Genomic DNA, 13,918 nt, shown 5'->3' with positions numbered 1-13,918 from the left:
TTTTTTTATCCTTTCAGCAATCGTTCACATCGAATTGGCCCCGAGTTCTATGGCTGGCTGTAGATCAAAATGGTATTCATTTGCTGGAGCATCGTTCAAGGAACACACTCTGTACATACGAATACGCCTCGATTCTGTCATACTCGCCAAATCTCAACTGTTTGATGATAATAACCGGCACTGATAAAAAACAATCCAAGGTTATCCTAACAACTTCACAGGTAAGATTAAAATTCTCTTTTATAACAGAAAACTTTTTCTTAAATTCAAATTTTTTTTTTTTTGTAGGCCTTCCAAATTGCAAATCTCATCCGAGAATATTCTCAAGTTATTCAATCAAAAGCTGAAACAGCAAACAAAGGTGATTTACCACCGCCACCGGTACCAGAGCATGCAGCTCCATTAAAAACTGCCAACACAAACATCATCAATACAACTCCAACGACGACACCATTCGTTGTGGCAGAACACCGAAAGAGTACCTCACGCCCACCATCGATGATCAAAACTCCAAATGCGGCTCTAGTAGCCCCACAACCTAGCTAATATAATCTTTTTAGTAAGTGGGGATGACATAAGAAATTTTGAGTGAGCGTAATTATAAGCTACAAACGACAGTAGAATAACACAAACACACAATATTTCAACCACTTACAGAACAACAAAAAACAACACTATCATTACCAGCTTTTCGCAAGCAGAGAAAGTAGTAGTAACATTTTTCGCTTTTATAAAAAATTTACAAAAAAAAAACTTGTACAGAAAAAGTGTATATGTATTGTATTGTAATTTACTATTATTATCTTTTTTTCTTGTATCAAAAAACTAAAACAAAAAATCTAGAAAGTTGACTTGACTGATTGTGCGCAAATGCAGGAATGATTAATAAAAAAAATAAGAAAAGCAGGTTAAAACAATATAAAAACAGAAAGGGACATTAAATACTAAACTTACAAAAACAAATATAATTTTATGTTTAACAGTTAAATACAAATTAAACCCATATAAGTGAGATTCTCGATTCAATTAGAATTTAATTTATTTATAATAATTTTATATATTTTTATTTCCTAGTTTATTTTTTATGTATAAAGTTTAAATTAAATTTTTATAATTTGTTTAGGTGTATATAATTATTTTTTTTTTTTTAAATAAAGTTTTTTTTATGTACCTACTTGAAGTTATTTTTTATTTTTATTTTTTTTATTTTTTAATGGTTTGAAAATACAGTGATCGTTAAATAAAGTAAAAAACTTTCCAAGAAGAAATTACTTAAGAAAGCCATAAAAATACTAAATTATTGGTCGAAGACATCATTTGGTTTTTAAAAGAGTGTACACGGAGTACGATTTGGGTGGAATAATATTTCGATTCCTCTGAGACTTAAAATATGCACAATCTAAGGCATTGATGTATACCAGCTATTAAAGAACCTATCACTAAACTGCTTAACGATAGCTCAAACATGTAAACTCAGAGGGTAAATTCAGTAGGAAATGTCATACCATCCAATTGTTAAAAATTAAACGAAAGAGCTGAGGTAGAAACTGAAAAATAATAAAATTTCTTTAATATTTATTCAGAGAAAGTTCTTATAATCTACAAGTTAAACGATGTATAAGTGCTTTGCACTGCAAGAGCAAGTACCTACGTGTATTTTATTTTAATCGGATTTGGTATTGTGAGAGAAAATGTTCTGGTGCCCACTTACAAAAATCAATCTCAATACTTCTTCGGGCCCTATCTTCAAACTCCTTTTAAGTGGTGCTAACATTAAATTAACAGATATTTGCGGGAAAATAGCACGAGAAAGATTGTTGGTTCACAAAATGGCTGAATAATAAAAAGATGGCTAAAAGCCATCAACTTTGAGTTGTAAATTTTGTTTTTTGCTTTAGTAGTAAAAAGATGGGTAAAAGTGAACAGCTTTCAGTTGTAAATTTAGTTTTTTGCTTTATAACTTGTTAAAACAAACAATTTATTCATTCTTTTGAAAAGTTCTAGTTTGTTTGTAGAATTTTGTTTAGTATTTATGCGCCATCGGAAGACGAACCTTATCTGAAAGGTTGGTGTTTCTGATCACACTTTTATGTGTCAAAGATAAATAAATGTATGAGAAACTATTTTTGAAATAACCCAGCAAATGCGATTTACTCTTAAAATCAAAAATGAAATCTTCTGAAATGATATCTGGTATTCTACAACTTAACTTTATTTGCTTCATTTATTGCATTAAAATCATCTGATCTCCAGTAAATGTACGAAAAAAACGCGTACGTTTCATTCAAAGCAGTTATTTTCAGCCTATTTTCCACTTTTTAGTCAAGTTTCCAACAAAGTAGCCTTGCTAGACATACTTTCAATAACATGCACTAAAATAACAAACTGTCGACTGTCGGTATTTATACATATATTGCTAACAAAACGAAAGAGTTGTCACACAAACTTCCAATAAAAAATGCAATGCTTTTTTATCATAATTGCTTTTCCTGGAACACCTATCAGAACATCAGAAGATATTGCAGCCGAGAAACGATTGGAAAAACAAATCCAGAAAATGACGAGAGAGGAAATGTCATATGATGAGAATATGGAGTTTGTTGACTTTTATTACAGAACCTTCAAAGTAGAATATTCAAAATCCTACGACCTCTGGTGGTGGCTTGCATGCATGCAATAACCGATAACTGAGCTTTTAATTAATTTTTTCAACAGCGTGCAAGAAAGAAAAAAGCCTTTAATTGCAAATAATAGGCTTTAATTTTTCTCCGTGAGCAATAAAATCATTTTAATTCTATAAAGCTCCATGCACTTTAAAGAACACTTAAATGATACTTTTATGGAAAAATCACTTTGACTTTTTAAACCTTTGATTTTAATTTTTAATGTTTTACTTTTTTATGCTTATTTTTAAATACTCCATCTTCCAGCAATAATACCATGAACTCAAACAAACATAGTACATAATCACTTATAACAAATATGCTGTAATATACAAAAAAAATACTTTTATTCAACAACACCTACGTAAAATTAAAAAAAAATAAACCTATTTAATATTTTCAAACAATTACAAATAAATAAAAAAACAATACATATTTTACCACAAACAAGACAAAAAAATATTTTACAATATTATCATTAAATCTATTAAATGTAATACAAATCGATGATTGTTAAGACTGTTTAAATTAATTTTTCGCTATTAATTTAAAAATTAAAAAAAAAATCAATTTTGATACTTTTTGAACAAATTAATTTAATGAATTCAAATTATGTAATAATTATTATATGTATATGTAAGATATATATATATATATATTTGCGGAAATTAAAAAAAAAATATTAAAAACACAAAACACACTAAAATAAAACACAAAACCAAAACAATCAATTTAAAAGCCAGTTTATGTACTTAAAATCTTAAATAAAATCATACTTTATCTCTAGATAACAAAAATTACTAAATTAAATAGCTGTTTTCTTCATGAATGCAATTTAACAAAAGAACATTAGCTAGCTTAATATAACTTATAAAAAAAAATATCTCTATGGTATGGTAACAACAATTTATATAGAATATAGAGGAACTAAATGGAATATGAAACAAATTGTTAAGAACTGTTTTTAGGTAAATTTATTGTAACAACCAAATTTTAACAAAAAAAAACTATAACAAATATTTTCTCTCAAATTTTTATTAGTTTAATCATGAAATTATTGCCCTGAATCCATAATACCTCTTTAGTTTAGATTTTATTTATGCAAAAATGTTCCTCCTATTATCATATCCTAATCAGACATACATTTAAAAAAATAAGAATTTCTCGTATAATGATGTGTAATAATTTTTTGATAAATAATTTGATTTAAACAATCAATTAAAAAGTGTATGAAGAATGTATTTAATCCCTTAAACTTTAATGGTCCCTCTGTCTCCGATAAATTAAAAGTTGAATTTAATTTTGTTTACTTTCTTTAATCAATTATTTTAAGTAATGTAGTGTAACCGAATGAAAAAAAAAATTACATGTATAAAACTGCAAAGAAAATAATAATATTTTAATATTTATGAAAAATAACGTGCAGAAAAAAGCTCGAATTGAAAGCGAATAGGTACATATAAATAGAAGTATTACACCGCACACATAATTATTTATTTTAAAAATGAATTAATATAGATTATTTATATATATATACATATATACAAGAAAAAAAAATTAAATACAACTATGCGATACAATTTATTTATAAATATATTAAACCGTTAACAGATATAAATAAAAATATCGTTCATAAACATTAAAAATCTCGTTTTATTTTCTATTTGCCTCAAGAAGCAAAAGTTTTGGTGATTTTTTTTAACGCTAAGCTCTTTTGCAAATTTGTATCACGAAACTACAATCCCAAAATAATTTAATTTTAATTTTTGAAGGTCGACTTCCAAAATTCAGCTCCAGAAAGATGAAAATATCCTCATCTGGAAATCTGAAATCAAAAAATATTTATTCACTGAGGGAAAAAAACGTAACACTCCTCTATTCCTTTATTCGTTGCTCTACTCTCTGACTGCAATTTTTTATTTTAATAATTTCAAAAGCTGTTTGGAAAATTTTTTAAAAACATTTGAGAGCCTTTTAAATACAAAATACCCATTTTGGCAGTTAACATGTGGATACCAAACACCAAAGATATACAGGGTGTCCCACAGTCACCGCCCCAAACGAAAACCATGGATTCCTGAGGTCATTTTAAGTCGAAAAACTTAAGAGGTAATTTTCTCGTTTTCGTCCCGTGCTCGAGTTACCACGGTTTTTATGATTTTTGTTCTCTTTTCCCTTATCTAGCTTTATCTTTGCCAAACTACGTTTGATTTGAAAAATTTTTTTTACAACCAATCAAGAATTTATTACAGTTTTAGTTTGTCTCAAAACTTTTTTTTCTGCGGACAACCGTTTCTCCACAATTTTGCATCAAACACAATTTTCTTCGTTTTTTAAGTTGTTTTTTACACTTTCATATCATTTAAGTCAATAAAAACACGTTAATGAGTATTAATTTTTTGTGCTTTTTATTTAAGTCCAGTTTATTTTTATAAAAAAAAATAAGTTTTATTTCATAAAAAAGGCTACTGAAAGTAATTAAAAAAAAATAAACAAACTGAGTGAATTAAAAAAAAAAATAATTTTTAAATAAAAAATTAATTTAAATGAATTAAAACTTTTTCTGAGCTATTGTGGTTAAGAAAAGAACAAATAAATAAAGCTCAGAAAAAGTTTTAATTCATTTAGGGCCAATTTTTCAATAGTCAGTTAAACAGTCAGTTAGTACTTATTCCTAAGGATAGGGACAAATTCAATTTTTCAACAAGCAGATATAGCTTATTCCTAAGAATAAAACTATCTGCTTCTTTCGGAGACGAATAAAAATTATTCTAAGGAATAATCTCAACAAAAATATTGTGTCAGTTGTCAAAGCTGTTTTGAAAGAATTTTTAAAAAAATACAGTGGAACACAAGAAAACAAAAACAATCATGAATAAAAATGACGTTTAATTTTAAATATTTTTGAATTTGACAATTTTTTTTTGTTATTCTGTAGAATAAATTATTCTTGATTGAAAAATTCAATGTTTTTATCTGACTGTTTATGAGCCTAATAACTTTATTCGTCGAACAGTTAACTGACTGTTTATTAGAAGATTGAAAAATTGGCTCTTAAATAAATTTTGTATTCAAAAATTATTTTTTTTTTTAATTCACTCAGTTTGTTTATTTTTTTTAATTAATTTCAGTAGCCTTTTTTATGAAATAAAACTTATTTTTTTTATGAAAATAAACTGGGCTTTAATAAAAAGCACAAAAAAATAATACTCATTAACGTGTTTTTTTGACTTAAATGATATGAAAGTGTAAAAAACAACTTAAAAAACGAAGAAAATTGTGATTGATGCAAAATTGTGGAGAAACGGTTGTCCGCAGAGAAAAAAGTTTTGAGACAAACTAAAACTGTAATAAATTCTTGATTGGTTGTAAAAAAAATTTTTCAAATCAAACGTAGTTTGGCAAAGATAAAGCCAGATAAGGGAAAAGAGAACAAAAATCATAAAAACCGTGGTAACTCGAAAACGGGACGAAAACGAGAAAATTACCTCTTAAGTTTTTCGACTTAAAATGACCTCAGGAATCCATGGTTTTCGTTTGGGGCGGTGACTGTGGGACACCCTGTATATACCAACCTTTCATATTATGCTTTAAGTTAGTATTATTACCAAATATAAAAGAAAATATTATTTGTGTTTTATTAAATCATCGATATTTGAATAATATTTTTTACTTCGAAACAAAAATGAAAAAACATGAATGTTGCAGGTAGGTTTCATACTAGGTACACTGGGGCGTATACTTACTGTTTTTTTCTTTTTTCTTATGTAAAGGTATATAACTTCATTTAATTTACTTGTTACAAACTTTTTAGTTCAGTTTAAAGCTTTTATTGTAAAATATCGTGTCGCGGTTTTCTATGTATACAAGTGGAAAAGTTATAAAATTTCAGACAAATATCTTGCGATCATGATTCAAGTGTACTTTCTTATAAATGAGTCTAAAGACCTAAAGAGACCAAAACCAACACTTTCAAGCGAAACATGAACTTGAATATTTTTAATAAATCTTAAACCTGTTCGTTTATTATTAAGCGTGATTAATTCGGATGAACAAAAAACCTAGGGTCGAACGTCGAATCACGGCATATAGGTTCGTTAACGTATGGCATCTATAAATCGGTAGATTTTCAAATCCAAAAGTGTTTTTTTTTCAAAATTTTATTTTTGATTTATGTTGTAATTATATAAAATATAAATTCTTTTTTATGAAAAATTTAGTTGAAATTGAAGTAGTAGTTTGGCAGAAAATCAGATATGAAAAAAAAAAACGATTCTATGGCAGGTACCGTTAAAAATGATTTTCAAACAAAAAATTTTTGCATGAAAAGATAGACCTTGTTTAAAAAATGCTATTTGTTTTTTTTTAAGAAAATCGTTGGAGCAGTTTTCGATAAAATTAAACTTTTCCGAAATTTGTAAATGACAGGTACCGTTATTTTTGGTCCAAAAACATAACGAGAATAAGATATACTTTTCTATAGGTTTTCGGTGTGCTGAATTCGAATCTGAAGTCAGAAATATCCTATTAGCTCCCGTTTTTGAATTATTACCGTTAGAAGATGTAAAATAAACTACTTTTGAGGTTATGCTTTTATGTGAAGACATTTTTTTTTTAATATAAATTATAACGGTTTCTATAAGAACTATTTTTCTTCTTTCAAGATCGTTTTAAATCTTTTCGATATTTTTTTAGTTTTTTGGCTTATTGTAATGTATTAAACAGATATCACGTTTTCATATATCCTTTTTGATAAAAACACACTTTACTTCATTTTAAGATATCTCGGGCAGTCAAAAAGATATTGCAAGGATTTAAACAGTTCTTAAAAGAAGGAAAATAGTTCTTATAGAAACCGTTATGATTTATATTTAAAAAAATTTCTTCAAATTAAGGCATAACATCAAAAGTTGTAAAGAAATGTTTTTTTTTGCATTCTAACGGTAAGATTTCCAAAACGGGAGCTGATATAAGATATGTTTGACTTCAGATTCGAGTTCAACACACCGAAAACCTTCAGAAAAGTATATTTTGGTTCATGTAGGGAAAATCTGGTTAACTTCAAAATAAGTCAAAAAATTTTTTTGAATTTTATAAAGGTAATATTTAAAAAACGGGAGCTGATAGGATATTTCTGACTTCAGAATCAAGTTCAGCACATCAAAAACCTATAGAAAAGTATATTTTAGTGTCCGCACCAAAAAAAAAAAAAATTATAGTTAATATATATTAACAATATTGTCAAAAAAAATACAAAGAAAGAAAAATCAAGTCTTTAGTCTTTGTTGTATTAACCAACAAATACAAATTTGTACTCTTAGCATTTTGAGACATAAAAATCACATTATTTTAAGGATTTTACCTGGTGCAGTTTTTGCAAAGTATCATAGATGTAAGATTTCTATTTAAAAATGTAAAATTTTACAAATTACAATTTATTTTTTCTAAGAGTTCTTAAAATCTGGTCAAAAGTTAAAGACTGGCGCCCTATTTTGTAAATTATTATCGCTGAAACTACTTCGGTTTCGTTCAAATGCGATTACGTATTACGATAATCGTTTTATTTCAATGATACTCCTTTATCTTAACGACTGCCATTTGTTTATCGTTTGACTTTCGTTTTCGTTTAGCTATCATAATATTGTTTCGTCTGCCGTAGCCGTTAGAGTACATGCTGTGGCTTCGTTATACATAATCCTTCTCGTGGCATTCGTTTACTTCACTATAGTTTAATTGCTGCTCATTTCGGTAGACGCCCTGAAGTTTTTGTTGGTTCCTAAATTATCTAAAACGAACTTTAGATTGGAATATGTCGGTAACTAGTAAACTAGAGCTACTAGAAATATGTAAGAAAGAGTATTTTATTTTGTTAGTCATTGTTTGCACCGTTTCAAAATAATAAGGCAAGAGTTTGTTAAACAAAAAAAGCAATTTCGACTTAATATTATTTTGTGTCACGATTTCCGTCATACTAGAAAGATTTGCTTATAAATTCGGCGTGTGTGAAAAGTGGTATCGTAAGCTCCAAATAATATAGTAGTAAATATTTTCAGGATTCGTAGTACGAATTTGTTACGTCGCATCGGGGCTCGTGATACGGCCGATTCGTTTAGAAGCAAAATATCCTAAACAAATATGCATTCTTGTGAATCACTCCGAAAAAAAAAAAGAATGATTATGTGGTGTGAGACTTGGTTTAAGCCCTTTAAATATACCCCTATCGATCCTGCGCGCAAGATAAGGCTCTTTTTTTCCGTTGCGGCGCTTTGACTAGAGTACATGTTCAAGCTGATTTTTCATGTCTGTGTAAATAGCCCTCTTCCTTTGGGAGGTGAAAAAGTATTACTAGTAGTTTACTAGCAATTTTCAATGGAACGCACTTTCAACGAATTCAATACAAATCGTGTCTACTCTAGAAGAAAAGCATGAGTAGATGATACTACTAGATTAACCAAAACATCTACTTTTAGTAGGTTACCACTTCCAAAGAAACAGGGCTAATGTTGGAGTAATTTCCAATTTCTTTGACTAAATCAAAAATTTAGTAGCACTTCGGTATAATGTTCTGGGGGAAAAGCTACGATATACTCAGACAACGTTTGAGTAGTATGTTGGAGATACATTTACAACACTGTGTTTTTAGAACCACTTCTCAAATCGAATTTTAGAAAAATATGCTTTAAAATAAACTAAGGAACAAGAAAAACAAAATTTTTAATCAGCATTACAATGCTGTGCTTTTTTTTTATTATTATTATTATTTCGTGACTTCAAAAAGCCAATTTATGATTTGTTAAGTTAAAAAAAAAAAAAATGTAACAGTGAGAAAAAGTCTTAAGAATTAAATGTGAATCTATGTAAATCCATAATGTCCGTGCTAACTGGTGGTGAAACGACGACGACACGTGCTCCCTTAAATTGAATTGTTTTAGAGGTACCTTACGTTTGAAAATTCGTCAAAAGGAAGTTGATTTTGAATTCAACTTGGAATTGTCACAAAGTGTTTTTGCGCTTTACAAAAGCTTAAGATGACCTGTGACTTTATCAATATCACTAGCAGCAGCTGGTCCAATGGCCAACACAGTCTTGGAATTGGGTTCGATTTGTGTGCGACCGGCATCATGAATGACGCAACAAATCAAACCATTTGCTTCGGCAGCTCTACGAATTGTTTGTAATTCTCTTTCACTTTCAACCTAAGAGCAATTTAAGATTATCTATACGATCTAGGGTTTGGAAATGATTATGTCTTACCTTTAAAGCTATTTTAGCACAACCAGTTCGTTCCCACGCTCGCACAAGATTGGGTTTGTGTCTCATTGACTTTTGATAAGCTCCAACAGCTCCATGCCCGCATTGGGAGCCAATTTTGCCCTTTCCCATCTTTAAATCATTTCGAACTACAAGAACCATTTTGTAGTTATCCGAAAAGTCTGAAAAAGACTACAGACAAAGGAGTTATTACAAATTTAGTGAAGAAGACTTCATTTTTCTACCATTACACCAGTGGAACTAGCTTCGTCTTTGGAACAACCTTCTTTGTCTTCGTCAGCTTCTGTTATATGCTTTTTAATGGCATACTTATAGCCGACAAAAAATGAGAGTAGAACAGCTAAACCATTGATAACTTGGGTGGTATCCAGGAGTTTAGCATCGCCACCCATTTTTTTCTACTTTTTTTTCTTACAACTTCTAGACTAGATGTTTTGGGAATGAAAATTAGAATGGCAATTCAATTTTAAAGAAGAAAATGGAAGATAATGAATTATATACTTTATTTAATAAAAAAAAATTGGATTTTCTTCAAAGCAATGTGGCTTTCAAAAGGATCTTTTTTTTTTTGTGTGAAATTCCTTTGCACAGCCTCTGAAATTTTGCAAAAAAGAAAAGTCTGTCTTTTTTTTGTAGTTGTCAGTTGAAAAAACGCACATGTCAGAAATAAATTGTCATTTAATTATACCAATTAGAATTGTTTGTTTTATTGGACGTTTTCAATGAATGCGTTCAGGGTAATGTTTTGGTTTTTTATATATTTTTTAATTTTCAAATCAAGCAAAAAACCGACATTATTGCTCCTTTGGGAACGCCACGAGATTATACGAGGTTGCACTCACACACTTAAAACTTTTTATGTATGAACACAAAGTCGAATGCGAACCGTGGTAAAATGTGCAAAAAGGAGAATTAAAGAAGGAAAGACAAAGCGCCATTTTGTTTTACAGATTCTGCAGTTGCTTCTGTACAGCACTATAGAAACAAAATTGCTAGTAGGGAGTATCAATGATTAAAATAATTTTGTTTGTGAAAATAAATAAAATGAAAAAATTCTAGTGAAAAAATATATATTTTTATTTATTTTGATCGCAAATGGCTTCAAATTCCAAACCTCATTCCTTTTTTCAATTCTCTTTCTGGTAGGTTTTTCTGCTCCGACTCGAGTTTGAATTCTGCTCCGATTTCTCGTAGTAGAGAATTTCACTTCGCCAATACATATGCGATTGGCTCCGTGGTGATTATAATTTGCGTATTAGTTTAAGCCGAAATGGATCCCGTTTCGAGGCTGAGCTCGGATTCACTTTGAAGCCAATTCGGACCCAGGTCAGACTCGTTTGCTTAATAGATACAAGGTTTACCAGCTGGAAACCTAGGTTTACCCAGAGCTTACAGCGCTTCATGAATAAAGTCTAATACTAGCCGTTTTTTATTATCACTTGATCCATATAGATTATTAATTAAAATGAATTACAAAACTACATGAGATCTTGATTTTCATCAGGATCACAAATCGTGATCTTGCTTTTCATCAGGATCATGAATCGTGATCTTGCAAGATCTCATGTAGTTGTTGTAATACATTTTAATTAATGATCTATATGGATCAAGTGATAATAAAAAACGGCTACTATGTTTCCACCTACACTAAATCCGAGATTTAGCTAAGTAGATTTAGAATAAATCTCGAGATTTATTTTAAATCTACTTCGCTAAATCTCAGATTTAGGGTAGGTGGAAACGTAGTATTAACTACATTGGCTCAAAAAGTGAAAAAGGACAAAAGTCAAAATTTTCAAACATATTTTTGTATAATTTTTCGGGATTTAAAATTAAAACAAATGACGCAGAAAGATTACACTGGTCAACAAGTTTTTTGTTACAGACACCACGATATACTTTTCTATAGGTTTTTTCGGTGCTGAGCTCAAATCCGAAGTCAGAACCCAACTAACATTTCAGCTTCGGTTAAGGTATTACAAAAGCTACATTTTAGCTTCTTTTAAACTTTAGTAAGGTTGTTGGGCATGGAAAAAGGAGAACGTTATACAATTTTGACCCTCTATAAGGATCTTAAACGAAGCTTTACCGAAGCTCTACCGAAGCTTTGAGATTTGACAGATAGCTTCGGAAGAGCTTGTATAGCTCTTTAATACATGTCTTATCGAAATAAAAAAAAAAAACTACTACAAAAACAAAAAATAATTCTTTTTTAAATGGTTTTTATTTGATTTTAAATCATGAATTTTATCTTTTAATCTGAAATTATATTATTATTCCATTAGTTTTTAGTATATCTATTAATAATAATTTTAAAAGTATATAATTTTTTTACCACACTAAGGAATCGAACTTCGTATCTGCTTGTTGGCAGTCCACCACTCTACCCACTCGGCCATCCTCGTATATTAATTAATGAAATCAAAAACTTAATCAGTTCAAATAGCAGAAATGTAAAAAAAAATGTCTGAGCTAAATTATTCAATGTCAAAACCAAAAAGTGTCCCAGCTAGATTATTCAATATCAAAACCAAAAACCAAATACTAAACTTGGTAATTTCTGTAAATCTTCTATAAATTCATTAAGCAGGCTTTTCCGAAAACAAGCTTTTTTCGTTTAAGTTTCTTTAACAATATTTAAACAACTTATTAGAAGTTGTTAAACAAGTTCAAACTTCTATACAAAATTAAATTCTGAAGCAAGCCCAATACAAGCTGTATAAAAAGTAGATCCTGCGAGATCTCAATTTATAGAAGCTGTTGTGCTAGTTGGGAACAGTTCTATCACATCACGTTTTTGAGATAATCCCGTTAGAAAATCGAAAATACCGCTTTTTACAAGTTTTCGAGATTATTTCTTAGCTTTTGGTTATTTGTTTTCAATGAATTCGTAACGGTTTTTGAAAGAACTAAATCTTTTCTTTCTAAATCCGTTTAAATCTTTTAAATATCTCTTTTCTTCTTCGAGAAAACTTAAGTTGAAATCAACTTGTTTGGTATATCTCATGTTTGCTTTTAATAGCAAATCTCGAAAAGTTGTTTGCCAATCGCTTTCAAATTTCGACACAACGTTCCATTTAGAATTTAGCAAGTTTTTATATTTGCGAAGGTGGTGAATCGCGGTGAGATACATCAAAGCGTGACCGTGTCAGATAGTTATAATAAATAATTACTAGTGAGAAAAATATAACTTTTTTCTTGTTAAAAACAATAGGGGTATTCACGATTCGATGCAAATGGTCTTGTATCGTTGTAAAGTGCAAAAGTGTAACATTTTCTTAAAATAAAACAACCAAATATACAGACTAAAATTTTTTTTACACTTTTACACTTTTGCTATACCCCAACCCTATTGCAAAAATAAAATACAATGGTGCAAAATTTGTCTATTGTAGTTGTAGTAGTAGAAAACAAAATTTTACATTTTTACACCTTTTTGTTACACCGGATCGTGAATACCCCTAATATAAGAACTTACAGGAATGTAAATGAAACGTTGATTTCAACTTAAGATTTCTCGAAGAAGAAAAGAGATAATATTTAAAAGATTTAAACGGATTTAGAAAGACAAGATTTACCTAGTTTTTTTATTACAAGTTCTTTATTACAAATTTATCTATAACAAATAACCAAACGCTGGAAAAAACCTCGACAACTGGTAAAAACTGCATTTTTGATTTTCTAACGGGATTATCTCAAATACGTGATGTGAGAAATTTTTTTTGGCTTCGGATTCGAGCTCAGCACACCAAAAACCTTTAGAAAAGTATACCTTGGTTTCTGTAACAAAAAAAAGTTTAATTTTGTTGACCAGTGTTATTTTTTCGTTAAAAAAAAAAAAAAACAATTCATATAATCATATTTTCTAGCAAGAAAAAATATTTTTATTTGGGTCCGAGTGGCAACGGCCAGCTGGATTACATGGCAAGTCTGACCCTCTGTCGGTGGAAACACCATTATAAATCTCCTGTCTTTAATTTAGA

The 13,918-nt window shown here is 29.2% G+C and overlaps 2 protein-coding genes across 5 annotated transcripts in view; one reads left to right on the top strand and one right to left on the bottom strand.

The window, feature by feature from the left end:
- LOC129913005 (unconventional myosin heavy chain 6) overlaps positions 1–3,130 on the top strand; it is a 76,026-nt gene extending 72,896 nt beyond the window's left edge. For all 3 annotated transcript variants that reach the window (XM_055991312.1, XM_055991315.1, XM_055991313.1), the window contains 2 exons: positions 18–221; positions 289–3,130. In XM_055991312.1, coding sequence (XP_055847287.1) covers positions 18–221; positions 289–546 — 462 coding nt within the window. In that variant the 3' untranslated portion in view covers positions 547–3,130. The remainder of the gene's footprint in view (positions 1–17; positions 222–288) is intronic.
- Positions 3,131–9,386: 6,256 nt separating this feature from the next.
- On the bottom strand, positions 9,387–10,555 carry LOC129914198 (probable peptidyl-tRNA hydrolase 2). Of its 2 annotated transcripts, XM_055993329.1 has the most exons (4): positions 10,437–10,548; positions 10,160–10,360; positions 9,918–10,106; positions 9,387–9,859 (listed from the first exon to the last, which is right to left on the bottom strand). In XM_055993329.1, exons 2-4 carry the CDS (start codon positions 10,325–10,327, stop codon positions 9,677–9,679), a joined length of 540 nt encoding a protein of 179 aa, XP_055849304.1. In that variant the 5' UTR covers positions 10,328–10,360; positions 10,437–10,548; the 3' UTR covers positions 9,387–9,676. The 2 variants fall into 2 exon arrangements, with proteins under 2 accessions (XP_055849304.1, XP_055849303.1); XM_055993328.1 differs by having other exon boundaries at positions 10,160–10,555.
- Between the last annotated feature and the right edge of the window lie 3,363 nt (positions 10,556–13,918).

This window comes from Episyrphus balteatus, chromosome 3, assembly GCF_945859705.1.
Source record: "Episyrphus balteatus chromosome 3, idEpiBalt1.1, whole genome shotgun sequence".
Lineage (NCBI taxonomy): Eukaryota > Metazoa > Arthropoda > Insecta > Diptera > Syrphidae > Episyrphus > Episyrphus balteatus.
This window is presented reverse-complemented; position numbering and strand designations above follow the sequence as displayed.

What these genes read in the sequence shown, in the direction of transcription:
- LOC129914198 (XM_055993328.1), bottom strand. Translation starts at nt 10,327, where the DNA reads ATGGGTGGCGATGCTAAACTCCTGGATACCACCCAAGTTATCAATGGT. An exon ending in CTAGTTCCACTGGTGTAATG is followed by an intron (nt 10,107 to 10,159) that starts GTAGAAAAATGA and finishes CTTTGTCTGTAG; the next exon opens with TCTTTTTCAGACTTTTCGGA. An exon ending in GTGCTAAAATAGCTTTAAAG is followed by an intron (nt 9,860 to 9,917) that starts GTAAGACATAAT and finishes AATTGCTCTTAG; the next exon opens with GTTGAAAGTGAAAGAGAATT.